This window comes from Bos javanicus, chromosome 4 (assembly GCF_032452875.1).
Source record: "Bos javanicus breed banteng chromosome 4, ARS-OSU_banteng_1.0, whole genome shotgun sequence".
In the NCBI taxonomy this organism is placed as follows: domain Eukaryota; kingdom Metazoa; phylum Chordata; class Mammalia; order Artiodactyla; family Bovidae; genus Bos; species Bos javanicus.
Window position 1 is genome coordinate 46,998,013 of NC_083871.1, and position 27,410 is coordinate 47,025,422.

The window sequence follows — 27,410 nt, forward strand, 5'->3', positions numbered from 1 at the left end:
TTTGGAGCCCAAAAAATAAAGTCAGCCACTGTCCCCATCTATTTGCCATGAAATGATGGGACCAGATGCCATGATCTTAGTTTTCTGAATGTTGAGCTTTAAGGCAACTTTTTCACTCTCCTCTTTCACTTTCATCAAGAGGCTCTTTAGTTCTTCTTCACTTTCTGCCATAAGGGTGGCGTCATTTGCATATCTGAGGTTGTTGATATTTCTCCCGGCAATCTTGATTCCAGCTTGTGCTTCTTCCAGCCCAGCGTTTCTCATGATATACTGCATATATAAGTTAAATAAGCAGGGTGGCAATATACACTCCTTTTCCTATTGTACTCCTTTTCCTATCTGGAACCAGTCTGTTGTTCCATGTCCAGGTCTAACTGTTGCTTCCTGACCTGCAGGTTTCTCAACAGGCAGGTCAGTTGGTCTGGTATTTCCATCTCTTTCAGAACTTTCCACAGTTTATTGTGATCCACACCATCAAAGGCTTTGGTATAATCAATAAAGCAGAAATAGATGTTTTTCTGGAACTCTTGCTTTTTCGATGATCCAGCGGATGTTGGCAATTTGATCTCAGGTTCCTCTGCCTTACACCCTGCTAGTAACAAAATTTATGGATGCTCAAGTCCCTTAGTTGGCCCTGAGTATCCACGGATTTGGAATCACCCTGAATCAACTATATACTAAACATAAAATGAAAATGTTTATGCCAAAACAATCAACACTTGATCCTGTCTTCATTCTAAAACTCAGTACATATTTTTCAACCATAACTTGAACTTTGGTTAAATAAGTGTACTGATTTTATTTTTCAAGGTGAAGTCTCCATTTCACTCTCTTCCCTAAAAGTTAGCTTGTTGCTTATTTTTCTGGCGTCAAATTTTCTCCTGCTGTAATTCCAAAACAAGGTTACTTTATGATCCTGAATACGGCACAATGCCAACCAACAACAATGTGTTCACTTCAAACTCTACAATGGAGTGAGGAGGGAGTATGTGCGGGGGCAGGGAGGTGGGAAGGAATTGGAGGGGGCTGGAGGTGATTTCAGGCTGGTTAGGTTTCTGGTTTAAAACTTTCAAGATAACTTCTGCTGCCACTTACAAGAAACTTCCCTTACTAAAGTAAATGTTTTTCCTTCGATCACTTTTAAAATTACTATTCTGAGTACAATGTATAACCCAAAAGAAATACTACTTTAAAAGAAAAGATTTGTTTCTGATTTCCAAATCCTAGCAAGAAAAGTGGGTCAATCTCTAAAATTTGGATTCCCATTCTCACCCACCCCCTGGAAGCCATCAAACAAGAAGGCAGAGGGAAGAGACCAATGCTAGGACTATCTCTGTACCAGGTCAAGACCATCCTAACACTTTGAGCACCGTTCATCACACAGTTTTTTTTTCTGTTGATTTGTTATTTTTATGTTGAGGTATTTCAGAAATACAAAACTGCATTAAAGTGTGAAAACATGAATCTTTAAATAAATTCCTAATTCTGTGAGCCTCACCCCCTATTAGCAATGAAATGTAATGAAACTAATCCCTGAAAACGGTCTACCAGTTTCTCACCATGGCAGAGTATCATTAACAGTTAATCTAGCCACTAAACTCTTACCCTTGCTCTGTTGGGGAGACAGAAGAAGTAACACAAGTTCTTAGATAACTGAGATGTTTACACTCAGGATGAGATCTAGTGCTCTATTTGCCATGATGCTAAGGTTTAAAGTTTTCTCTATTTTATAACATGCTTAGAAAATAATTATCAACTGTATATTATATGAATTTTAGAAATTATATCAGAATAGTACCCAGAAAAAGGAAGTATTTTTATAATTCTAGGGCTTCCCTGATAGCTCAGTTGGTAAAGAATCCACCTGCAATGCAGGAACCCCAGTTTGATTCCTGGTTCGGGAATATCCACTGGAGAAGGGATAGGCTACCCACTCCAGCATTCTCAGGCTTCCTTTGTGGCTCAGATGGTAAAGAATCTGCCTGCAATGTGGGAAACTTGGGTTTGATCCCTGGGTTGGGAAGATCCCCTGGAGAAGGGAATGACTACCGACTGGAGTATTCTGGCCTGGAGAATTCCATGGACTGTATAGTCCATGGGGTCACAAGAGAGAGACATGACTGAATGATTTTCACTTTCATTTTTTATAATTCTAACTTAAAAATAGTTTTCCATACTAGATATTAATATACAACCGAAACTACTTAGTTCTCTAAAACAATGATTTACAATGTCCTATATTAAGATAGTTTCATTTCACTCACAATTTTGGCACATAAAGAACTGTGGGTTCACCAAAGAAGCCAAGGTCCCCTTAACTTCTTAAAAAAAACCAAATCACTCTCTCAAGAAGTCACAAGATTATCGTGCAAGGCATATTGAAATGTGTAAGAAAACAAGCCATATCAAAATATGTGAGTATAAGCAAGAATTAGTGTCCCTAACTCCTAACCAACATTAACCTTCAAACTTAGGAACTGAAATTTGTGATATAGTCCAATTTTCTCACCCTTCTACATTCCTTCAAGTATCAACAGTTAGTGATTTGCTACCTGAGCAAGGGGAAGAAAAAATATAACACAAAAATATGTAACATAAATTCCTCCTCTCGGAGTTCACAATACTTAACATTTAGCTTGAACAATCTGGTTTATTTAAGCCTCTTATGTGAATTACCTCATTTAATCCTCACAATAAATGCAGTGGTAGTACTCAATATTTTCATTTTATATGCATGAAAACTGAAGATTTGAAAGTTTAAGAAATTTGCTCAAGATGCCAGAGATAGAATTAAATATTTAGGGGAAAAAAATTAACTACAAGGTGAGAGACTTACACACTGAAAACTACAAAACACTGTTGAAAAAAATTGAAGACCCAAATAAATGGGAAGACATCCTGTGTTCACGGAATGGAAGATTTACTACTGTTATGGTGTCAATATTCCTTATATTGATTTAAAGATTCATACAATCCCTACCAAAATTCCAACTGCCTTTTTTGGAGAAATGGACAAGCTGACCCTAAAATTCATATGGAAATGCAAGAGACCCTGAATAACCACAACAATCTTTAAAAAAACTGAACAAAGTTGGAAGGCTCACTTATAGATTTCAAAACTTACTACAAAGCTACTGTAATCAAAACAGTGGGGACCTAACATAAAGACAGACATACAGATCAATGCCAAAGAATTAAGAGTCCAGAAATAAACCCTCACATTATAGTCAAGTGATTTCTGACAAGAGTGCCAAAGCCATTCAATGGGAGAAAGAACAGTCTTCTAAAGATGGTGCTGGAAAAGTGAATGTCCACATGTAAAACAATAAAGCTCTCCTGCCTCACACCACAAACAAAATATTGATCCAAACTGCAACAAAGACCTAAATATAAAGGCTCAAACTATAAAACTTTTAGAAGGAAATATAGGTGTAAACCTTGATGATTTTGGGTTAGCCTTGAGTTTCTTAAGTATGATACCAAAAGCACACACACACACACACAAAACCCAGAAGAATAAATAGATGAATTGAACATAAGAATTAAAAATTTTTGTGCATCAAAAGATACTATCAAGAAAACAAAAGGATAATATACAGAATGAGAGTCATCAGTTCAGTCGCTCAGTCATGTCCGACTCTTTGTGACCCCATGGACTGCAGCACACCAGGCTTCCGTGTCCCTCAACTCCTGGAGCTTGCTCAAACTCATGTCCATCGAGTCGGTGATGCCATCCAACCATCTCATCCTTTGTCCCCTTCTCCTCCTGCCTTCAATCTTTCCTAGCATCAGGGTCTTTTGCAATGAGTCAGTTCTTCACATCAGGTGGCCAAAGTATTGGAGCTTCAGCATCAGTCCTTCCAATGAATATTCAGGGATTATTTCCTTTAGAATTGACTAGTTTGATCTCCTTACAGTCCAAGGGACTCTCAAGAGGCTTCTCCAACACCACAGTTCAAAAGCATCAATTCTTCAGCGCTCAGCTTTCTTTATGGTCCAACTCTAATATCCATACATGACTACTGCAAAAACCACAGCTTTAACGAGATGGACCTTTGTTGGCAAAGTAATGTCTCTGCTTTTTAGTATGCTGTCTAGTATTGGTCACAGCTTTTCTTCCAAGGAGCAAGCGTCGTTTAATTTCATGGCTGTAGTCACCATCTGCAGGGATTCTGGAGCTCAAGAAAATAAAATCTGTCACTGTTTCCATTGTTTCCCCATCTATTTGCCATGAAGCTATGGGTCTATTTGCCGTGAAGCTATGGGTCTATTTGCCATTTAGCTATAGGACCATCTGCTATGATGCGATGGGACCATTTGCCACGATCTTAGTTTTTGAATGTCAAGTTTTAAGCCAGCTTTTTCCCTCTCCTCTTTCACCTTCATCAAGAGGCTCTTTAGTTCCTCTTCTCTTTCTGCCACAAAGGTGGAGTCATCTGTGTATCGGAGGCTATTGGTATTTCTCCCAGCAATCTTGATAACTGCTTGTGCTTCATCCAGGCCAGCATTTCTCATGATGTACTCTGTATATAAGTTAAAAAAGCAGGGTGACAATATGCAGCCTTGATGTACTCCTTTCCCAATTTGGAACCAGTCCGTTGTCCCATGTCCAGTTCTAACTGTTGCTTCTTGACCTGCATACAGATTTCTCAGGAGGCAGATAAGGTGGCCTGGAATTCCCATCTCTTGAAGAGCTGTGATCCAGTTGGTAAATCATCTGCCTGCAATGCAGGAAACCCGGGTTCAATTCCTGGGTCAGGAAGATCCCCTGGAGAAGGAAATGGCAACCCACTCCAGTATTCTTGCCTGGAGAATCCTATGGACAGAGGAGCCTGACAGTCTACAGGCCATGGGATCACAAGAGTCAGACATGACCTAGCGACTAAACCACCACACAATCAAAGGCTTTGGTGTAGTCAATAAAGCAGAAGTAGATGTTTTTCTGGAATTCTCTTGCTTTTTCTATGATCCAGCGTATGTTGGCAATTTGATCTCTGGTTCCTGTGCTTTATCTAAATCCAGTTTGAACATCTGGAAGTTCTCGGTTCACATACTGGTGAAGCCTGGCTTGGAGAATTTTGAGCACTACTTTGCTAGTGTGTGAAATGAGTGCAATTGTGCAGTAGTTTGAACATTCTTTGGCATTGCCTTTCTTTGGGACTGGAATGAAAACTGACCTTTTCCAGTCCTGTGGCCACTGCTGAATTTTCCAAATTTGCTGGCATATTGCATGCAGCACTTTAACAGCATCATCTTTTAGGATTTGAAATAGCTCAAACTGAATTTCATCACCTCCACTAGAGCTTTGTTCACAGTGATGCTTCCTAAGGCCCAGCTGACTTCGCTATTGAGAAGCAAATTCTTCACAGTATGAGAGTAAATGTTGAAAAAATCATGTATCTCATAAGGGATTAACATCCAGAATATGCAAACAACTCTTACAACTCAGCAATTAAAACCCCAACAATCCAATTTAAAATTGAGCCAAGAATTTAAATAGACATTTCTTGAAAGAGGAAATACAAATGGCTAATAAGCACATGAAAAGATGTTCATCATTATTTGTCATTAGGGAAATGCAAACCAAAGTAACAACGAAATACCACTTTATCACCACCAGGATGGCTATCATCATAAAGACAATAACAAGTGTTAGCGAGGATATGGAGAACTTGGAGTTTTCATGCGTTATTGGTAAGACTGTAAAATGGTACTTTTGCTTTGGAGAACAATCTGGTCTTCAAAAAGTTAAACAGAGTTACCATATGACTAAAAAATCCCACTCCTTCATGTAAACCCAAGAGGAAACATGTTCATAGAACACTTGTACACAAATATTCTTAATAGTGTTATGCATAATAACCAAAAAATGCAAACAACCCATACATCCTTCAATAGATGAATGGATAAACAAAATGTGGTATATCCAAACATAAAGGGAACGAAATACTGACACGTGCTACCTCATGGATGAATCTTGAAAACATCACAGAGAGCGAAACAAGTCAGACACAAAACACGTATGATTACATTTACATGAAAGACCCAGAATAGGGAAATTTACAGAGGGAAAACTCTAGGGGCTGAGGGGTGGGAAAATAGGGAGTATCTGCTAACACACAGTGGTTCCTTTCTGGGGGATGAAAATGTTCAAAATTAGGTAATGGAGACATTTTATAACATTATAAATATGATACATGCCCTTGAGTTGTACACTTTTAAATGATTAGAAAGGTGACTTAAATAATATCTCAATTTAACAACAAAAAAAGATCCTAGAGCCAGTGTGTGGCTAAGTCAGGATGACAACCCAGACAGTCTAGAGCCAAAAGCCTACTTGCACAGGTGTGCAGCAAGCCTGCAAGCAGGACACAAGCAGTGTGTCTGGGGAAAGCAAGCAGTCAGAGAAGGCAGCTGGGCTTGGCGACTGGGGTTAGGAGAACTTTGCCAGGTGAAGAGAAGTCCACGCCGAACAGGAAAATGGCACAAACAAAGCTACAGAGAACCCTATCACACTAGCCATCTAAACTGTTTTGGTGCCTGGCAAGAGTAAAGTACGTACTGGTAAGGAAAGAAGCCAGGGATACTGGCAGTAGACTGTTCCCAGGAGCATCTTCCATGCCATACAAAGAAGTCCTGGCTAAATGTAGGGTAGATATAGAACCACACAGCCAAAACCAAAATAAGACATCCAACAGGTGAATGAGATTAAAATACAAGTTTTTTCAATCTACGTCATGCTGAGGAAAAAATACCAAACTTCATGGAGGTACCTGTAAGACTTGTCAATTCTCCACAATTCACAAATTTTTTGTCTGTATGCCCACACAGTACCCCCTAAGGAATGTTGCCAATTATCACTCCTGTTGTTTGTTAATCCTAAAATTCTCACCTCAAGTGTAAGTCGTCCTTTAGTTCTATAAAAATCTTTACAGAAGTTAGCAAGAGTAAGTGTACTTCCAAGCTCCACTGCTTTACAAAATGTTAGGAAATACCACAAACACCTCAGTGAAACAGACTCTATTCTTGTCTTGCTGTCTGTGGGATTTCCTACCAATTATATGAACAGGAAATCTGAACTAGTTCTCCATTTAACATGCGAGAAGCAACAGACAGGGCCTTAAACCTATCAAAGACACACAAAGAATCTTAGCTTTGTCCTATCAAAGCGACTTTGAATCAATCCACCAGAGTACAAGAACTTCATCCTCATCATCTTCAGCTATGTATTCAGCTGTTCGTTTCTGGTCACTTAGAACATGAATGCCTGAAGACTGAAACTTTAGTATGAATCGCATTTGTAATGAAAAACAACAACGATAACAGTTAACATTTCATACCAACTGCAATGCATCAGGCACTCTTCTGCTTGCTTTAAGATATGTAATAATTCTCTTGATAATCCCATATATTTGTAAAATAAATATTATCGGTGTCCCATTTTACAGAAAGGGAAACTTGAGGTATAGAAAGGCTAACTAACTCACCACAGTTCACAGAGCTAGTATGTGAACTAGTAGGAAAATACAGACCGAGGTGACCTATGCATAGGGTCTGGGCCCTCAACCATATTAAAGAGCTAATCAGGAGGCTTTCAATGGTTAACTCAAAGACCTCTCTTGGTAGATGTCACATTGCACTTTAAAATATGTGGGTTATTTTCAAATATCTTTTGATATTGATTTCTAACAATTATATAGTGATAAGAGAATAGACTCTGTATGATTTCAATGCCTTAAAAAACATGAATTTTGCACCTTGTTTTATGTCCCTAGATATGTTTCAGAGTCTCCCAGTTTATAGTCCGTGGGACCTTGAAGAGAATTTGTATTCTATTTTTGTGTGAAAATTGTATAAATCTTAATTATGTTGAATTGGTTCATGCTGCTTTTCAGGTCTACTTGAACCTGGAGAATCCCAGGGATGGCGGAGCCTGGTGGGCTGCCGTCTGTGGGGTCGCACAGAGTCGGACACGACTGAAGCGACTTAGCAGCAGCAGCAGCAGAACCTTCTACTTTTCTGTATATTCATTCTGTTAATTTTTGAGAGTTTGATATTAAAACTTCAACTAAAAACTTTATTATCTACTACTACTATAAAATTTACCTACTTAAAAAAAATTCCAATATATAGTGGAACTGTATGTCACTTTGTTCTATATTTTTAAAGTGTCCTGTAAATATTTTCATAATTAAAAAAATAAAAAGAAAAAAATTAAGCTTAAACATTCATTTTTTATTAATAATGTTTATGAAAACTGTACCACAATCCTACAACTTCAGTCCTATTCAGATTTCGTGTTTATAATCTTGCTATTCCTCTCCTCTCTAAAAAATGGTCTTTTTCTATCAATATTAAAGTAATCATTTATTACACTAATACACTATGTTAAGTGTCTGGAGAAAGAAAGAGTTGTTAACTTATATTAAGAGTCTAAAGAAAATGAAATTTTTTCTACTATATTTTACTGCATCTTAGGTGTAACTTAGGTACTACATTGGGGCCAGGTAACGGGCAGTCTAAGAAAAGTCTCAGATGTATGTCTTGTATTTAACTTTCCTCTTCATGCCAAGGAGCTATTTGTACTGCTCTGAAGACCTACTAAATCATTTTCTTGGGGGTGACTATGCCTAAAAAGTCAAGAGGCAATTCTAATGCACAGCCAGTGTTGAGAATCACTAGTTTTATACTTGGACCTTATCCTCCCTATCTAACTAAAATGCCAATATTACAAATACACAATTCATTTCAGAAGCACAATTAATACTCAATCATGCCCACAAATATTCTATTTATTAACTTTCATGTAGGGAATACTAGATAGTTATAATCTAGGAATTCCACTTGCTACAAATCTAAGCTAGAAAAAGATTCACATGTGTCCTAGGAGAACCACACAGAAACAGACACTCAACATGAAGCTGTGTTCAACAGAAAGTAATGCAGCAACGCAACTGTTAAAAGAATCATGGCACATTCACAACAGAAAGCCTCATGGCAGATCTGCATGTACTGAACCATCCTCAAAACTAAAAGAAGCCCACGACTTGTAGAATGCACACAATATACTTCTTTTATTACACAAGTATTATGTTCTCAGGGGCATATATGCATACGCATACACACACACACACACACACACACATATATAAAGTTGGGGGAGAACATTGATCTCAAAATGATTAGAAGTGCTTCCTCACTTCTGGAGATGGGACAGGGAATGAGGAATGGCAGTCAGAGGGGATTATCTGAACTTGGATTTTTTATAGGTATTACTTGTATAATTAAAAATAATTTTCTTAAATAATGTTAAGCATTACCAAAGGAAATGCAATTTAAAATATCGAATAAATCTCTTTTGTAGTTACACAGCTTTCAAATGGACAGTCTGCAAAAAGACTGCCATCACACCGTTATAAATAGCCTCCAAAATGCCAATTTTCACTTTCAAATAAAATTCACAGTTTAATCAAGGTCAAAGAAATGTTCTGTTGGAACTTTGAGAGTGTTATACTGAAAGGGAAAAAAGAACAGCTGAATTATTCTGATACTGCTATATCACAAGAAAGGGAAGTCTCATGGAGGTTGTACAAAATTGGCCATTTAAAACTAGTTTTAAAAACTAAATTCAGTCTGTTCCTTCTAATTTTATCATGAACAATCTCTTAAAACAAAATAAAATTGCTGAAATAAATTGATGAACTAAAAATGCAACCTATCTAAAAACATAGGTATTAATTCAGCAATCCCGAAATGAACAAGTCTCAACTAATGAATAAACCGTGTTTACGAAAGATATGCTACGGCTGCAGAAAAAGAGAATCCCATAGATGATAGTTTAAGATTAAAGAAAAATTTTTTTTAAGTAGAGCCATCTGAATTATTAGATGCTTTTGTTAGACCATTGAAGGAAGGAAGGCATATGCTCAAGAAGCTAGAGTCAAGTGCCAGTGCAATTACAGAGCAAAAAGCCCTTTCCACAAAAGAACCACAGCAAGAGGAGGAAGTATGAAATGGCTTCAGAAGAGAGCTTCAAGAAATTCTACTCTTGCCTTTAAAAAAAACTAAATAACCTCCTTCCAGACACATAATTAACCATTTTAATAACAAATAGTTCCTCAATTTCTGGTGAAATATACTGACCAATGTATTTTAACTTGTCTAAAATAACCAACTTTCTTCTAAAGTCTAACTCTGAAATATGGACTGAGACTACAAAAATGGTGGCAAGGACTTGGACTCACAGCATTCTATTTCTTGAGTTAGGGTGTGGGTATCCAGGTGCCTATTTTATTGTTTCCTAAACTTTCATTCGGGCTTCTCAGGTGGATCAGTGCTAAAGAAACTGCCTGCCAATGCAGAAGACATGGGTTCAACCCCTGGGTCGGGGTGATCCCCTGGAGAAGGAAATGTCCAACTCACCAATATTCTTGCTTGGAAAATTCCACAGACAGAGGAGCCTGGCAGGCTACTGTCCATGGGGTTGCAAAGGAGTTGGACACAACTCAGCAACTAAACAACAAACTTACATTCATAATTCATACAAAACAGACATGAAAGATATTATAACTTCAAAAGACCTATTTAACCAGAACAATAACTGAAAGATGTGCCAGGACAAAAGTGAAACACTTGTTTATCTTATAACAACTGCCTAGTCACTCACTTCTTAGTTTTTTCCATTAGTCTCACCACATATTCTCTTATTTACTCCTCTGCAATACAGGTAAACCTCAGATACCAAAGCTTAAAGGAACGAGTGATCGCTGACAGCCACATGCTCATCACAGCTGAAACATTCCTTACCTCATTTAAATTATTCTATACCAAAGCATTCATGCTGAGGTAAATATACTGTTTCTTGGCTATCTCAGAGTCTTTCATTTTAGGCACTACATTCATACTGTCAAGGCCTCTGAAAGGTAGCTGAAGGTCTGCTTCTAATCCAAGCCCTTCATGGGACATAGTATACAACAAAGCCACATCCAAAATGGCTGCCGATGGGCATCTCCTCTCTATATCCTCATCTGTGTGCTCCTAGTTCCTGACAGTCCAACAAGTTAGAAGAATGAGTGACTGACATAAATCAGGCCCAATTTCCAAAGTTCAAAAAATGGGCCTGGAAAGGAAAAATTCCAGTTTGGAAAAGAGTTTTCATTAAATCCGATAGCACCCATTGCAAGTTTCTGTTCCAGTTCAACTCACCATTCAAATTTTTCTACTCAAAACATTAATTACCTGATGCTTACTAGCACTGTATTTAGGACAGTGTGAATATCAAATAAAAAAAATACTGTCAAGAGACCAGGACTTCTGGTGAAAAAAATCTCACAGTGAACTATTTTTCCCTCTAAAGGTTCCTATGTTGTATGAGATTTGAAATAAAGGAATAGCTATGTCTGGGTCTTTATCATTTTTGTAAAACCCTTTCCCACCCCCGCTCCTGGCTAATGACTAAAATCTCTAATATTGCCTTTCAGCAAATATTTTTTTTTAAAAGAAAGTTTGTGCTGCTTAACAATCTTAAGTAATCCTTCCCTTATCTAGTTCTCTGATGTCCAATACAGCAGTCACCAGCCACGGTTAGCTACCAAGCACCTGAAATGTGGCAAATCTGAGCAGACATGTTAATGGAAAATATTTCATTAGTACTTTTATGCAGATTGCATGTTGATATGATACTGTTTTAGATATGCTGGGTTCGATACATTATTTATATTTTTGAATTTATGGCATATTATTCAGTTGTAAAAAAGAATGAAACTGGACACATGCTGCAGCATGGATGAAACTTCAATACATGCTAAGGGAAGAAAGCCAAACACAGAAGAAGGACAAATATTATGTATTCCACTTACATGAAATACCTAGAACAAGCAAATTAAGAAAGACAGAAAACAGAACAGAGGTTACCAGGCACTGGGTAGGAGAAACCATACAGTTCAGGCTCTGCTGGAAAGGTGCCTTACTCAAGGCAGGAAGAGGGGCTGTGAGAGTCACCTCAAATCTCAGTACAGAGGACATATATGCTGCTAGCGAATCAGTTTATGGTTTTTTAAAGTAACTCTAATGAACAACTACCCAATAGAACCCCACAAGGAAAAAGGTCTTAGCAAACCAGTTTGCTACTATTAAGTTTAAAAGACAAGTCTTATTTTTTCCTGCTTAAGAATGGATTTGAAGAAGACAAGAATAATCTGAAACCTCATAACCATTTCCACAAACCGTTCCACAAGTGCTTTTTAACAAACACCTTCAAAATACTCTGACAAATACAATCAGCTTTGTGCTGAGAGCACTTCTCTACATAAAAGACACAATTTTACAAAGGTGACATAGTACACAGAGAAGCAAACAAGTCAATGTTCTTCTGATTTATAGGATTCAGTCCTCTAAATTTAATGAGGTTTCCAAGTCTCAATTTATACCATAGCCATGGACAGGGGAGCCTGGCAGGCTACAAGCCATGGAGTTGCAGAGTCAGCCACCACTTAGCGACTGAATACCACCACAAAAACAATACCCTGGCTTCTAATTTAAGAGATACATTTAGTTTTGTTGCATATTTAAGACAATGAACTGGTTTTGAACCTCTGAACACAGAAGAGGGTATGCTGTAGCAAATGATTTGCAATTTATATAAGAGTTGTCAGAAGGCAGATTCCAAATGTATCAAGCATATTAACTAAAAATCAAATATAAAATGAAATATAAGATAGAGGAATTTCAGGGAAACAAGGATAAAAAAAAGGGGGGGGGTATTTAACTCAGCTGACTTTACAAGAACTAAACCTACTTTCAGGAAGTCAAAGTAGAAATAGCATCATAGTCTTTCTTGGATTTCAACATTTAAAGAAGGCTTATAAGGCTATTCACTAACATAAAATAAAAATAATAACAACTACAAAACCACAGGATTCCCTGGTGGCTCAGCAGGAAAGAATCTGCGTGCAATGCAGCAAGGATAGGAGATGCGGGTTCGATCGTTGAGTCGGGAAGATCCCCTGGAGGAGGAAATGGCAACCCAGTATTCTTGCCTGGAAAACCCTATGGACAGAGAAGCCTGGCGGGCTACAGTCTGTGGGGTCGCAGAAGGGTCAGACATGACTGAACATGCACGCACAACCACAGTAACAGCCGTAACACTGACATCAAACTCCCTGCCTGCTATCTGCTGTGAGGACGTTCCCTTTATTATTAGCTTATTTCATCTACATAAACCCTCCATGGAGTCAGTAGTGTAATTATTAATATCATCCCTGTTTACTGATGAGGAAACAGAGGCACAGAGAAAGTAAGTAACTTTGCCCAAGGTCACACAGCTAGTAAACAATTGGTAGCATGAAGAGACAAACCCAGGCAACCTGGCTCCAGAAGCCACTACTATATATACTGCCGATTCTCACAATAGCCAGGGCAGGGGGGCAATGGGGGCGTTGTCACAATATTTATGGTGGGTCCCAGCGGCTCAGAGGTGAAGCCGGTAAAGAATTTGCCTGCAATGCAGGAGATGCAGGTTCAATCCCTGGGTCAGGAAGATCCCCTGGAGAAGGGAATGGCAACCACTCCAGTATTCTTGCCTTGAAAACTCCATGGACAGAGGAGCCTGGCAGGCTATAGTCCATGGGGTCACAAAGAGTCAGACACGACTGATCAACTAACACTTTCACTTTCAAATGTCATAAACGAACTTTAAAAAATGTAGAAACTAAGCATACTTATTGAGCCCCTCCTCCATCCACTGGGCAATACTCTGGGGAGACTTCAGTAACAATAACTCAGAAGTGTGGCAAAACTGTCAAAATGAAATAAACCAATTTTACTTTACAGCTAAAAAATAAAAACAAATGGAATGCCTAAAAACTGCAAACCAATTGCCAATCACAGATCTTTAGTTTTATATGGAGTTCAGTAGTAACATACTGAACAGAATGAAGCGCTGCTCCACAAACCACACCCAGTGGTAAACAACTATGGGAAAGGCAAGGGGGGAGGATGCAGGGCTGTGTCTTGCCACATTTTCCTTAATCCTGGAGTTTCTTCTCCTTAATAAGCTCCACTACACGGTCTCTGATTCGACATTCGTGGATTTTTCAAGACACTGGCTTTCCCTACACAGGGACCATCACACCCACACACTGTGTCAACATCCGAAGGCCTGCCTCTGTAGTTGTGCACTTCGGGAAAACATTAGGTGCAGAGGTCCCTGCTGCAATCACCTGTGAGGCCTCCAGAGATTATCACGTTCTGGCAAATTGTCATCGCATCCAAGCCTGCAAAGTTTAATCAAGCTTTATTAGAGTCAACAAAAACTTTACTAAATCATCTGTACAATTACTTCTGTTTTCATTATTAAGGCAAATTTTACATACAGAAAAATTCACCCTTAAGTGTTCAGTTCTGCAGATGTTCTGTGAGAAACAGACAATTGTGTAAGCAGCCCCACGAACCAAATACATTCGAGTTTCATGGTGCAGAGCAATCCCCCTCCCCAAACTCCCTGCCATCCAACCCCCCCACCCACAGCTCCCAGCACCTTGCTCTTTCCAATACAAATTCAACTGTACAGTCTGTGTGTTTCTGAATCTGGCTTCCTTCACTTAGCATAATACATGTTAGATCCATCCATTTGTTGCAACAATTTCATTTATTTTTAGTAGTTCATTTATTTTTATTGCTCAGCAATATTCCATTGCATGGAATGTGCCACAGTTGGCTTATCCATTTACCAGTTGAGAGAAAACTGAATAGTTCCCATTTTTGGCACTTGTAAACAAAACCCAAGAAAAGCTGCTATAAAACCTGCGTGCATGTTTTTGTATGAACATAAGTTTTAACTTCATTTGGGTAAAACCCAGGAGTGAGTCATATGGTCTGATGTGTGAAGGGGTCCAGTGGTTCCTCATCCTCTCCAGCACTTGGCACAGTTTCTATGTATTTGAACCATAACAAACGTGTGTAGAAGTACCTCATGGTAATTTACATTCCCTGATGACTGATAAAACAGACCATCTTTTTATGGGCTCATCTATATTATCTTCTTTAGGAAAATGTTAGATCTTTCGTCCATTTTTTAATTGTCAGCATTTTCTTTTGCTCATTCTTTAAACGAGTCTGCAAAATTCTTTATATATTCTGGGTAACAGTTCTTTGTCAGATATGCGATTTGCAAATATTTTCTGCTACAGTCCATGGGGTCGCAAAGAGTCAGACACAACTGAGTGACTTCACTTCACTTCTGTCAGTTTGTAGCTTCTCTTTCTGATAGCTTTAGAGGCTCTTTAAAAAGCAGACTTTTATGGAAGTCCAACTTTTTTTTTTAATGGATCATGCTTCTGATATCCTATCAAAGAAATTTTTGCCTAATTCAAGTCACAAAGATTTTCACCTAGTGTTTTTTCTAATAGTCTATAGTTTTACATTTGAGCCTATAATCCCTTTTGAGTTAATTTTTTTGCACACTGTGAAGCTAAGTACTGATTACTATTTTCTTTTTATTACTTGATCCGATGTTCTGGCACTTATCACAGACAGTATTTTTTTGACAACTGTTCTTTAAACACCTCTGTTTTGCCGAAGAATGTAACAGTAAACAAGACAGTACAACATAATCAAGTCACTAAAGTACACAGTTAGCAGGCTAAAAAAAGAGTAATAAGTTCATGCACAATGGCAAGAGAAGGGACTGAACAGCTAACAGCTAGGAGGGATGTTATTTATACTAAGCAATAGTTCACCAGGCAGAGAATAACATTCTAGGAAGAGGAAATACCACAAGCAATATACAAAGATTTGAAAGAACAAGGCTTATTCAGGAAATAGCTATGGGGTAGGGGGAGGAATTCTTCTTAACCACTTTGTATTCATAGCAGACACCACTGCATGCTAGCATTTTGGGCAGGATGTTTTAGGGAACTAAAAAGCTAAAAATCTCATTAAACAAAAAAGCAACAAAAATTTATCCAATCACTACTACTGTATAATGTTTCTGCACCAATGAAAGCAAGTGAAACCATTAAGTAAAAAGGCCTTCAGAATAAGCTGACAACCCCCAGCTTAGAAGTTGCCCTGGCCCCTCCTCCAACTGACTCTCCCCAAGACAGGCAGGAGAGGAGACAAAGGCACCCAATAGAGCCTGCCTCCCTCAGGAGGCCTTCACTTGACCCTCCATCACACAGGGATCTTTCATTACCACCAAGGAACCAGCAACAGCACCTGTTCAAATTAGAACTGCCACCTTCCCAGACCCTGTTCAGCCCAGTTAGAATCAGGCAAGGCACATCACCAGTAACACTAATCTGCTCTCCGTTCCCAGTCCTTACTCCGGCCCTCGGGGACTCCTCCCCCAATGCCCACTGGAACTTAAGGATCCTATGCCAAGTCTCTAAAAGGATTGTTTCTTGCACTAACAGAACTGGTGGCCCTGAGAACACAACTGCTTTTGCAGATCCTGGGAATGGAGGCCCTTGTTCTTCCAATGTCCCTCTTCTGCAGGGCCAGATGGAGGTGGAGCTACTACTGTCTCAGACTTTCCCATTCTTACAACTTATTACTGGGTTCGGATGGAAGAGCACAGTTCTTCCAAGTAAAGTTTAAATTTCCCACAACCCTCAACTAAAGGTTTCATCCCATTTGGAAAAGCATTTTATCTACATAACTTTTTGAATGAAATATTTCCCACATAACACATGATAATACATGTTTCCATATGGGAAATACATATTTCCCACATAATACATTATGATCCCATACAATAACATGATGGCTAAAACTCCTGTTTTAAGAATTTCATATTAACCTTTTTGAAAAAGATATTGGTAAAATAATATCAGATATTAAGAATAGAGAAGAATAATAAATCTTGTAAAGTCAACTGCTGTCTGGATAAAACTGCATCTATATCCATTACACTTATTATTTGCAGAATAAATAACACTTTCTTCAGTGAAACTATATCATTTTCTTCTATCCTATCCCACATGCTCCACACATCAGAACACACTCTACAGTTTCTACTCTGGAAGAGTAGTCCAGAGACTGGCAGCTGGAGAAAAGAAGTATAGATTTTAAGGGAATTCCCTGGCAGTCCAGTGGTAGGACTTGACACTTTCATTGTTGTGGCCTGAGTTCAATCCTTGGCTGGGAAACTAAAATCCCACAAGCCACATGACGAGATTAAAACACATACACACACACACACACACACACACACACACACACACACACACGTGAAGGAGACCTGAGAGGTCATCTGACCATATCTATCATTTCTTATGTTTGCAAAGGTTCATCTTCCTTCTCCCTCCCCTTGGCACAAACCCTTGATGGCAAGGTCCTCCTCTCTCTGTTCCTAAGAACTGAAACACAAGGTCCCTGACACAGGAGGCACCCAATAAAAGCTGCTGATAATGATACCAGATTAACAGGTAACTTTCAGTTGTCATTCTTCCCAACTCCTGCAGCATCCGACCCTCCCTTCTAGTCCTTATTCCTCCTTTCACAATCTAAGTATCAAGCATCTTCACTCAAAAAATCTCAGTAATAAACCTCAGGACTGAACTTGGAGTCATGAAACCTGTGTTGAACCCCAAGCCCTCATTAGTTTGGGGGAAAGATGCTGAAATTTGTTAGGTCTCAGTCCTCCGAAATTTAAAATATGAGATTTGGTACTCTGATGCTCTATAATTTTTTCATTAAGTTTAACTAAACTTAATGCTTTCTTTCTACTATTATCCTTTACCTTGTCATTTTTTAAAAATCAGAACCTAAAAGATTATGACAGCTAACCTATCTCTAGTTAAGGAAAATCAGTACACTGTGGTTACTTTCCTTTAAGAGGAACTTTAAAAATTAGAAATTATATTGTATCATGAGCCAGGAGAGATGAAACGGCCCCTTCATACGGAAAGAAGCATAACCCACTTTGATACAATGCTTTTCAGGAATGCAGGTCACCAAAATGGCTCAGTTTAATACAGTCATAAAATGTAGAATACTACAGGATGGTCGGACTGCACATCCAACACACAATCCTTCATATAAACATTCCCTCTGAGCTTTCGAGCATTTGGGTGTGTCAGAGTTTAACATGACAGTTGCTCATAAGAACCTGGAGCACAGCTATTAAACTCATGTTTATCAGCAGGCAGTGGCAGGTCACAGGAAACTCCTTTCCCACAAGCATTCTAATTTTTATTTGGGGACCCACTGGTCTTGAACACACACAGTTTCCAATGAAGCTGACACCAACAGAGGTGTCAAGGTGAATGTCCATATCACATTCCCCAGGGAATGAATTCAGTGGCAGGTGACCTAAGCTACTGCAATCCAAACTTAAGACTACCATACAAATATTTATACAGTTCTAAAACATTTCCAAAATAAAAATGATCACTTCTTCAATTCACAAGCACAAGAGGATACCATCATACTTGAATTACAGTATTTAACAAGTAAACTTTATGCTTCAGTCTAATTTAAATGTACAAATTTATAAGAAAAAATAGTAGAACAATAACTATTTCATGTAGTAAAATTTAAAATGTGACTTTTACAGCTGCATAGCATCATCATGACTAACACCGCTACAAACAAATGTTTCTATACAAACACAAATATGATTATAAAATATAACTTTCTGGCAAACAACAAAGGCACAGGCATAGGAGGGATGTAACTTTTTCATATGCAACAATTATTTTCAAGGCCAAAACACAATCAGTTGAGATTAATGCATGTTTAGCTCCGTGTCAATATAAAATTTAAAATTACCTCATTAAGAAAAAGTTTAACATTTAACTTTGTGTGGCATTAAATCCACAAGTAAAATATATGGAAATACAGGGAGAAAACTCATAATTTTCAAGTTATTGTTAAGGAAGGTATTCAGAATCAGAAAACTGAGATTTGAATTTTGACTCATTAGTATCTCTGATTCCTCAAACTAATCAGTCACATCTTCCATAAGTCTGTTTCATCTTCTATAAAATGTTGTCAAAGTAATAATTTGATTCATCCAATTAGGTAATTACTCAGGAAAATCAGAACACAGGAAAAGTTGGGGAGGGGTGCTGGTGGTGAGCGGACAGTGGCAAATAAAGATACAGAAAGTTGGTGAAGACTGTTTCAAACATTTATACTATAAGTTAAAAGTTGTTCTCTATTTTGCACCTTTCACAAATAGCTTTTTCAAATGACATTTTTAAGAAAATAACTAGAGCTAATGATAAAAGTTTTCACTATAATCTGAAAACATGAAATCTGCAATGGAAAACTTTGCTACAGTTCCAATGCAAGAGAACATTCATATCAAAATCACAGTGAGGACAATGTTAACTTGTTTATTTGATACCAATGGTACTGCTAATGTAGACGCATCCCACAAAGACCAAGAGTCAATTAGACCCATTGTTCAAGGCTGCTGGATGTAACAACGAGTTAACTGTGGCTCAGAAACTCATTTCATCATCCTGAAACTGTTCTGGCTCATAGTTCATGAGTCAAAAACAATAAACCAAAAAGCTTTAACAACCCAGACTGCCTATCCAGGTTATTCACCAGGCTTGGCACTCAATGACTTTCAGCCAATGCCAAAAATTGATTCTAACATCAAAGGATAAAGATTTATGACAAGAGAACATATTCAAACCCTAAAGGTGTAAGAAGACTTTACAGTACAATGGAAGCATTGTTGGAACAAGTACACACCATTTGGAAGCCAGATTCATTTCAACTTGAGACTGGCAAGCATATTTATAAGTAAGACTTACTCAGATCATAAAAACTACAAGAAAGTGCCACCTTAAATTCTTTCTTGGAATAAGGCAGGATATGCATGTACGCATGCTAAAGTAAACAGAAATGTCCTGCTCAAAGACTTGAGACAGACTTTTGTATTAACCCTTCATTCCCATTAGGCAATATCCTAATATGACTAATGGTAAGAAAATTGACAAACTGAAAAACTAAAATATTTGCTCTACCTTTTCAATATTGTGACTGTGGGAATCCGGAGACCAGTGATACACACAGCAACCCATTCTAGGCACTTAAGGACTGCCCTAGCCCCAAGTAGCTATAAGTAATTGCTATGTGAGGCCTACAGATCTCAACCTAGACCCACACACCTCCTTGCTAAAAGAAAAACTAAAAGCCTTCCGACACTAAGATTGTAAAATCAAACTACAACACGGATTCCTGATCTAAAGGAAAAATATAAACTATCACTCTAGTCTAAACCCTAGAAGCATCTACACTGTGGCAACAAATAACTATTGTTCAAAATGCTTTAGGATCAAGTATCTATTTTAATAAAGTTCTCTGTTCCCTGGGGTTCTAAAGGCTTGGAGAAGATACAGGATATTTACTTATCAAAAATCCTGTTGCCTGTTACATTACTACAGCGGTATATAAAAGATCATGAAAAGGAATTCATATACAGTTTATATTAGACAAATAACATTTAAAAACAAAAAGATTCTTCCAGATAAAATATGCTCTCTTCCTCATTCTTATGCTTTATTAATCCATTCTTCTGTTCATTTAACATGCTGAGAACCAACAAAAGAGGGGCCCCCAAAAAATCAGAATACTTCTCGCCAAGATCCATACATTATTTAGTTTTAAGAGCCAGAGGCAATGATGAGAACTGTGCCGGATTTCTTTTCTTTAGTTTGCAATTCAGTACAGATTTCAGCTTGCAGGGAGAGAAAAAGAGGCAGTGTTTTAGGCTTTTAAAGGACTTCATCAGGCCACAGAAAGTCATCTATCTCTGTACTCTCAGTCTGTCTTCAAATACATTTACCAAAAATACCAAAGTTTCAAAACATTAATGAAACTCATAACAACTATGAATAATTATTATTACATATGACATATTGCTAGAACCAAACTGTTTAGCTAGAAATTTTAACCTCAGGAGACCACACCACAATCATCTGGTCAACTCTTTTAAACCAAGCAAAAAACATTGATTTAAAATCTCATGGAGAAAAGAGGACAAGAGTTTTCTACCCTTAAAGAAGCAGGATACTACTCTGCCTGAACAAAGAAAAAAAAAAAGAAACAGTCATGCAGAAAGACTGCTGGCTAACGGCCGCCCTCTGGCTGGCAAGATGCCACCCTTCAGCTGGAAAAGCATTTAACCAAAACATTCATTTACAAATGTCTCTAGCTGTGATGCATTTTTAATGTTGTATACATCTCTAACTTAAGTAGAAAACAACTTTTAAGAAAATGAGGAACAAAGTCAGAAATTTCACAGGATTAAAATTAAAACACTATGACAGGAACATTTACTTAAAAGAAAATAATACTAAAAAGGGGGCGATGTATCAACAGTTATGATACTGAAAAAAGAAATGCTGGAACACAATGTGATTATAGAAATGCAAAATGTAAATTAATGGTCAGGTATCAAATCATCATACCATTCTAGCTCTGAAAAAAGGAACATAAACCTTTTCCCTCTATGCTTACTGGAAAAAGAGATTTGAATATCAGGCAGGTGCAACTGGACATGGCCTGGAAACAAAGGGTCTCAGCTCAAAAGGAGGTTTTAGTGTAAGGGCTGGACCATAAAATGTAAAAGAGATCATGAACTATCTTGGAGGCAGAGTTAAGCATTATTTCCCTAGTAGGGAAAAGGGGGATCAACTGAAGCAATTAGTCTTAGTGCTACAGTAGTCTTACTACTGAAAATTTTAGAAGTAAAAATGTCATTACATCTGCCATGGTGAATACAAACAGGCTTTTCTTCATGCAAGAAGGTCTTATTGTTAAAAAAAAATTTTTATGATCTTTTAAAAAGGATAAACAAATGATAAATCAAAACCAAGCATAAAGAATCAGTTTCCAATGTATAATAAGTGCTTTATTTTAGAACTTAAGTCTATGAAGCTGGTGACTTAGGACTCCTACAAATACCAATAAGAACAAAAAGATGAGAAAAGCTTCCTACCCGCTTATAGCACTCACTGGCAGTGCCATACATTTGCCAATAGGCGTAATTCTATTTTTTTTCTTCTGTTGTTTCAAAATATTATTTAAATCTCACCTTTTTTTCTTCACTTTTGTTGGAGTCATTACTTTTGTGATTATTTTTACTCCAAAAATGTTATTCGAGCACAAAATTAAAACACTGTCATTTTTAATGGTGGTTTAGGAGAAGGCAATGGCAATTTGGTGGCCATTAGCCCCCATCTATGGGGTTGGCACTGGAAGGCAATGGCACCCCACTCCAGTACTTTGCCTGGAAAATCCCATGGATGGAGGAGCCTGGTGGGCTGCAGTCCATGGGGTCGCAAAGAGTCGGACACAACTGAGCGACTTCCCTTTCACTTTTCACTTTCATGCATTGCAGAAGGAAATGGCAACCCACTCCAGTGTTCTTGCTTGGAGAATCCCAGGGACGGGGAGCCTGGTGGCTGCTGCCTATGGGGTCACACAGAGTCGGACACGACTGAAGTGACTTAGCAGCAGCAGCAACAGAGCAGAACAAATTATTTTATACAATTAATATATTTTTATTTTATTTTTTAATGCATTTTTAAAATGATACAATTTCTCCTTTAAAAGTGAGTTCCCTCAGGTAAGCTCTCCAAGTTTACCCCAGCACAGCGGTCATGCATATGCAGAAGGGACTCCTGGGATTGGTCCAGAGTGAGGTAGAGTTCCAATGCATGAAAAGCTTTAAAATTCTCCCTTATGCAGGTTTCATCTGCCAATACCAATTTCCAAGTATACTTTTCAAAAATTGTTAAATTTCAGCATAAATAATGAATCCTCAAAATCAGTCATTTCAGAAAAAACTAATTTCAACTGATCCCTGCACATCTTTGTTTTGATCAAGTCACATAGCTTTTCTTCAGCTTATTTTTTAAAAAATTCCACCTAAAATAGAGTTGTGTTTTTTTAAATAACAAATAAATACACTGTCAGTTTGTAGAAACCTGGGAAACTAGGTGTCATATATCAACTTTCATAATCATTTCTCCACAAATGCTGCTGCCGCCATTGGTGTCCATATGCTTCCTCTTGCCAGAGTTGTCAATTCCTCAATTTCAGCATTTAATTTATGTATTAAACACTCCATTGCTTCTTGGCCTTTATTAGCATTGGACAATATCGTACTTGCCATCAGCTCTTCAAGGTAACTGCCAAGACTGACTCCTGTCACAGTAATTATTGCTTCTTGAATCAAAATAGCTTTTTCTGGAGCTTAAGGATGTGGTTTGTATGTAAATCTCTCATCTACTGAAACCTTATTTGTAAATGAAATATTTGCAGAGTTAAGTTCCACTGTTTTCTCTATGGCATCCACTACAGAATGTTCTTGCACATATGTTTTGGTTCTTGGTGCACCAATAATAAATTTCACAATGGAAAGCAATCCCTACTCTGTGCTGAGAAGTGCATGGCTATGCAACTTTTCAGAAGGATCTATGTGTCTGTCTAGTACATCAACTCAAATCACACTCAGGTTCACAGGGTTTGGGTATTTCTGTGTTGTAGCTGTTGTAACGATTTCCCATGGGTGGTCAAAGACGTGCTCCAAAGTCCAGATCTTAATGGTGCCAGCAGCCACCACAGTGTCCAGGCGGCATTAGGGCACAATGAGGCAGAGAGGCCACTCTTGCCCCAACCCTGCCCCTCAGCCGCCCCACTGCTGCTGCTGCTGCTAAGTCACTTCAATCGTGTCCGACTCTGTGCGACCCCATAGACGGCAGCCCACCAGGCTTGCCCGTCCCTGGGATTCTCCAGGCAAGAACACTGGAGTGGATTGCCATTTCCTTCTCCAATGCATGAAAGTGAAAAAATAAAGTGAAGTCGCGCAGTCGTGTCCGACTCCTAGTGACCCCATTGACTGCAGCCCACCCCAGCCCCTCTGCCACTGGCAGCCCCTAAATCTCATTTTTTACATTATACTTTTATTAAAAAGACTCTTCTTGAGGATAAATACCAAAGGCATACCTGTACAATGCTACAGCACAGTGTCTCGCAGAAGTCTTTAATAAATATCAGTAAATGTGAGGCAACACAGAAATCTAGATGACTTTGAGAGTCAATTCCTAGGCAGGTTGATAAGAAGTCCAGGAGGACTTCTTCTCTCCTCCCAAGGAGCAGAGAGGGGTATGGGGCTCTTGAGGAGATAGGGGTCTGGAATTCTCAAGGAGGAGGAAAGGACATACTTTTTTTTCTACATTCCTTAGTAAGGATTATATCACATCAATGTATCCTCTTTGAAGACAGTTTCTCCTGGAAAACCGTCTGACTAATCCGGCTGTGACGGACCGAGCAGAAGCGCGGCCAAGAGGAGCTACTCCTTGCCCAAGGTCAGGGGTGGCGACCAAGAGGAGGTACCACACGTCCATGGAGGGGTAGCTATGTGGGCGCAGGATGGCCGAGACGAGCTACTCCACGTTCAAGGTCAGGAGGAGTGGCCGTGAGGAGATACCCCTCGTCCAAGGTAAGGAGCAGCAGCTGAGCTTTGCTGGAGCAGCCGTGAAAAGATACCCTACGACCAAGGTAAGAGAAACCCAAGTAAGACCGTAGGTGTTGTGAGAGGGCATCAGAGGGCAGACACACTGAATCCATAATCACAGAAAACTAGCCAATCTGATCACATGGACCACAGCCTTGTCTAACTCAATGAAACTAAGCCATGCCCTGTGGGGCCACCCAAGACGGGAGGGTTATAGTGGAGAGTTCTGACAGAATGTGGTCCACTGGAGAAGGGAACGGCCAACCACTTCAGTTTTCTTGCCTTGAGAACCCCATGAACAGTATGAAAAGGCAAAATGATAAGATACTGAAAAGGGAACTCCCCGGGTCGGTAGGTGCCCAATATGCTACTGGAGATCAGTGGAGAAATAACTCCAGAAAGAATGGAAGGATGGAGCCAAAGCAAAAACAATACCCAGTTGTGGATGTGACTGGTGATAGAAGCAAGGTCCAATGCTATAAAGGGCAATATTGCATAGGAACCTGGAATGTCAGGTCCATGAATCAAAGCAAATTGGAAGACTACTGAGTCTACAGGCCACAACCAGCGGGTACATGTGCCACATAGAAAGATGCCGCATGATGCAAAGAAGATTCCGTGTGCCACAATTAAGACCCAATGCAGCCAAATAAATAAATATTAGAAAACAAAAGAAGCATTTCTTAACAGCTCTATAAAAGTATATATTAAAAAATGAGAATTATTGACCACATCTCCCCAAAAGTTGCACATAAATTTTGCATAGTCACAGAGAAAACAATTTACTTAATGTCTTAAAATTCCAAACATAAATAATAAAATTCCATCTCTAATTTCATAAAGATATTTCCAGGCAAATCCATAAATATTTCCTGAATGTAAGAAAAGTGTAACCAAAAAGCCATAGAGCAGTGTACAGATTACATATCAAAAGTTCTAGAGGAATTTAGGAACTTCAGAATGATAAACTTTCCCAGTAGCGAAACACTTCATTTTATTCAAGCTTGTGTCATTAGCACAGTTATTCTGCTAATGTCCTTGGAAATTCAATTCATCAGCACTTTTGTTTTAGTTGTATATATATGTATCAAAGTTTTAGGCAGTATCCTTAACCAACTCAAAGAAATATAAAACTGAAGAAACATGCCAAAGACCAAAACTTCAAAATAACTGCTGTCTACCTTCTACCAACAGGCCAACCAGAGACAGATGTAGAGAGATCTGGTTCTATAGCATCCATCCATCCACTAGATCAGAGCTCTAAGCTCAAATGTCTTAAGGGGACAGCCAGGCCTCCTGTAAGATGAGCAGGGTGGGACTATGGCAGACCATCTAAAAGGGGCACAAACCACAACCTAGGTCTAGGGCACAGCCATCATAAAAGAATGCAGATGCAGGGTGGCCAGAAAGTCTCATTTTTTCAGAATACAGAAATAAGGAATTTTTATGTGAAATATCTCAAGCTTCCAAGCATTGCCAGGCACATGAACACATCTACAGGTGTGATCCAACCCACAAGCACCATTTTTCACCTCATGATAGAGTTGCTGCTAAGTCCCTGCAGTCATGTCCAACTCTGTGACCCCACAGTCGGCAGCCCACCAGGCCCCTTTGTCCCTGGGATTCTCCAGGCAAGAACACTGGAGTGGGTTGCCATTTCCTTCTCCAATGCATGCATGCATGCTAAGTCACTTCAGTCGTGTCCAACTCTGTGCGACCCCATGGACAGCAGCCCACCAGGCTCCTCTGTCCACAGGATTCTCTAGGGAAGAATACTGGAGTGGGTTGCCATTTCCTTCTCCACGTGATAGTGTAGGTCTTATTTATTCATTTAATAGACAGGCATGGTTCCATGGTGCCAACCTTGCACCACATACTCTACTAGGCACAGGGACAAGCACTGAATCTCACTCTATGTCCTCATTCAGTGGAAGGGAAAAGCACACAGACATAATGCCATGAACACTGTGGTCAGTGCAATAACAGAGCAGGTAGAGGGCATGAAGCAGTGAGAAAAGACTCCTGAGTCTGCAAGAGAAATAGTCCAAGAGGTCAGGGAAGTCTTCTTCCCCGGGGCTATTTGACTAGAAGGACTGAGCCAAATGGTGGGGGCGGGGGGAGGCAGAGAGGCCAGGCTGCAGCTTGACACTTCGGATGTAAAGAAATGTAAAGTGTGAGGCTAGGAAAATAAAACTGGAACATCTCAGACCTGCTGGGTCCATGAGACCTGCTGAGTCCATGACTGAGACAGGATTTTGGGAGGGGGCTGAGGTGGTGGTGGTGGTGGTGGTGGTTCCTGAGCAGTTAAGCCAAGTGAAGTTCAGGGAAGAGGGATGAACTGAACACAAATGCAGGAAGCAGATAAAACCATGAAGATGGATCATGTATCAGTGCAAAGAAGGCAGCAAGTCTGAAAAATGTGTTCAGAATTTTAATAATAATGCAGTAAAACGTTATCCCTTTTAATGTATACTAAATGGGGAAAAAATAAAAACCATCACATACAGTGAAAAACACTTCGTATCACCCATAATCCTACAGCAACTGCTATGCATTTTCTTTCCATCTAGAAATATCCAATGACATTCTTCTGTCCAGTCTTTAATCTACTTACTTTTCCTTTGATTCTAATTTTTATCTGCTTAGACTTCTCCATTTTGTCTTATCCATTATAAGCTTTCTCAAACCTTTTGTGGAATGAAATGGAGCATAAAAAAACTATGTGTCAGTTTAAAAAGCCAAACCCAACTTTCCACAAACACACAATATTTATGTCAACTGCTTCAGCCTTTTCACATAGCACAGGATAGAAAGAGAAACACTTTTTATTCTTTTCCACCAGAGATACCACAAACTAGGAAAGTTTTGGCTGTGTACATAGCATAACCCTGCCTAACTGTCTTAGTTGACAAAAAACATCTTCCAGAAG

At 38.9% G+C, this 27,410-nt stretch overlaps 1 protein-coding gene and 1 pseudogene across 12 annotated transcripts in view; both read right to left on the reverse strand.

Moving 5' to 3' along the window:
* The window catches only part of SRPK2 (SRSF protein kinase 2), a 247,745-nt gene that overhangs the window by 152,356 nt on the left and 67,979 nt on the right, over positions 1-27,410 (reverse strand). For 2 of the 12 annotated variants that reach the window (XM_061413914.1, XM_061413917.1), the window contains one exon: positions 14,220-14,273. The exons of the other annotated variants lie outside the window; for them this stretch is intronic. In XM_061413914.1, the coding sequence (XP_061269898.1) occupies positions 14,220-14,273 (54 nt within the window). Of the gene's footprint in view, positions 1-14,219; positions 14,274-27,410 lie in introns of those variants that run through there. 12 annotated transcript variants of the gene reach the window in all.
* On the reverse strand, positions 14,282-23,602 carry LOC133246726 (PRELI domain containing protein 3B-like; annotated as a pseudogene).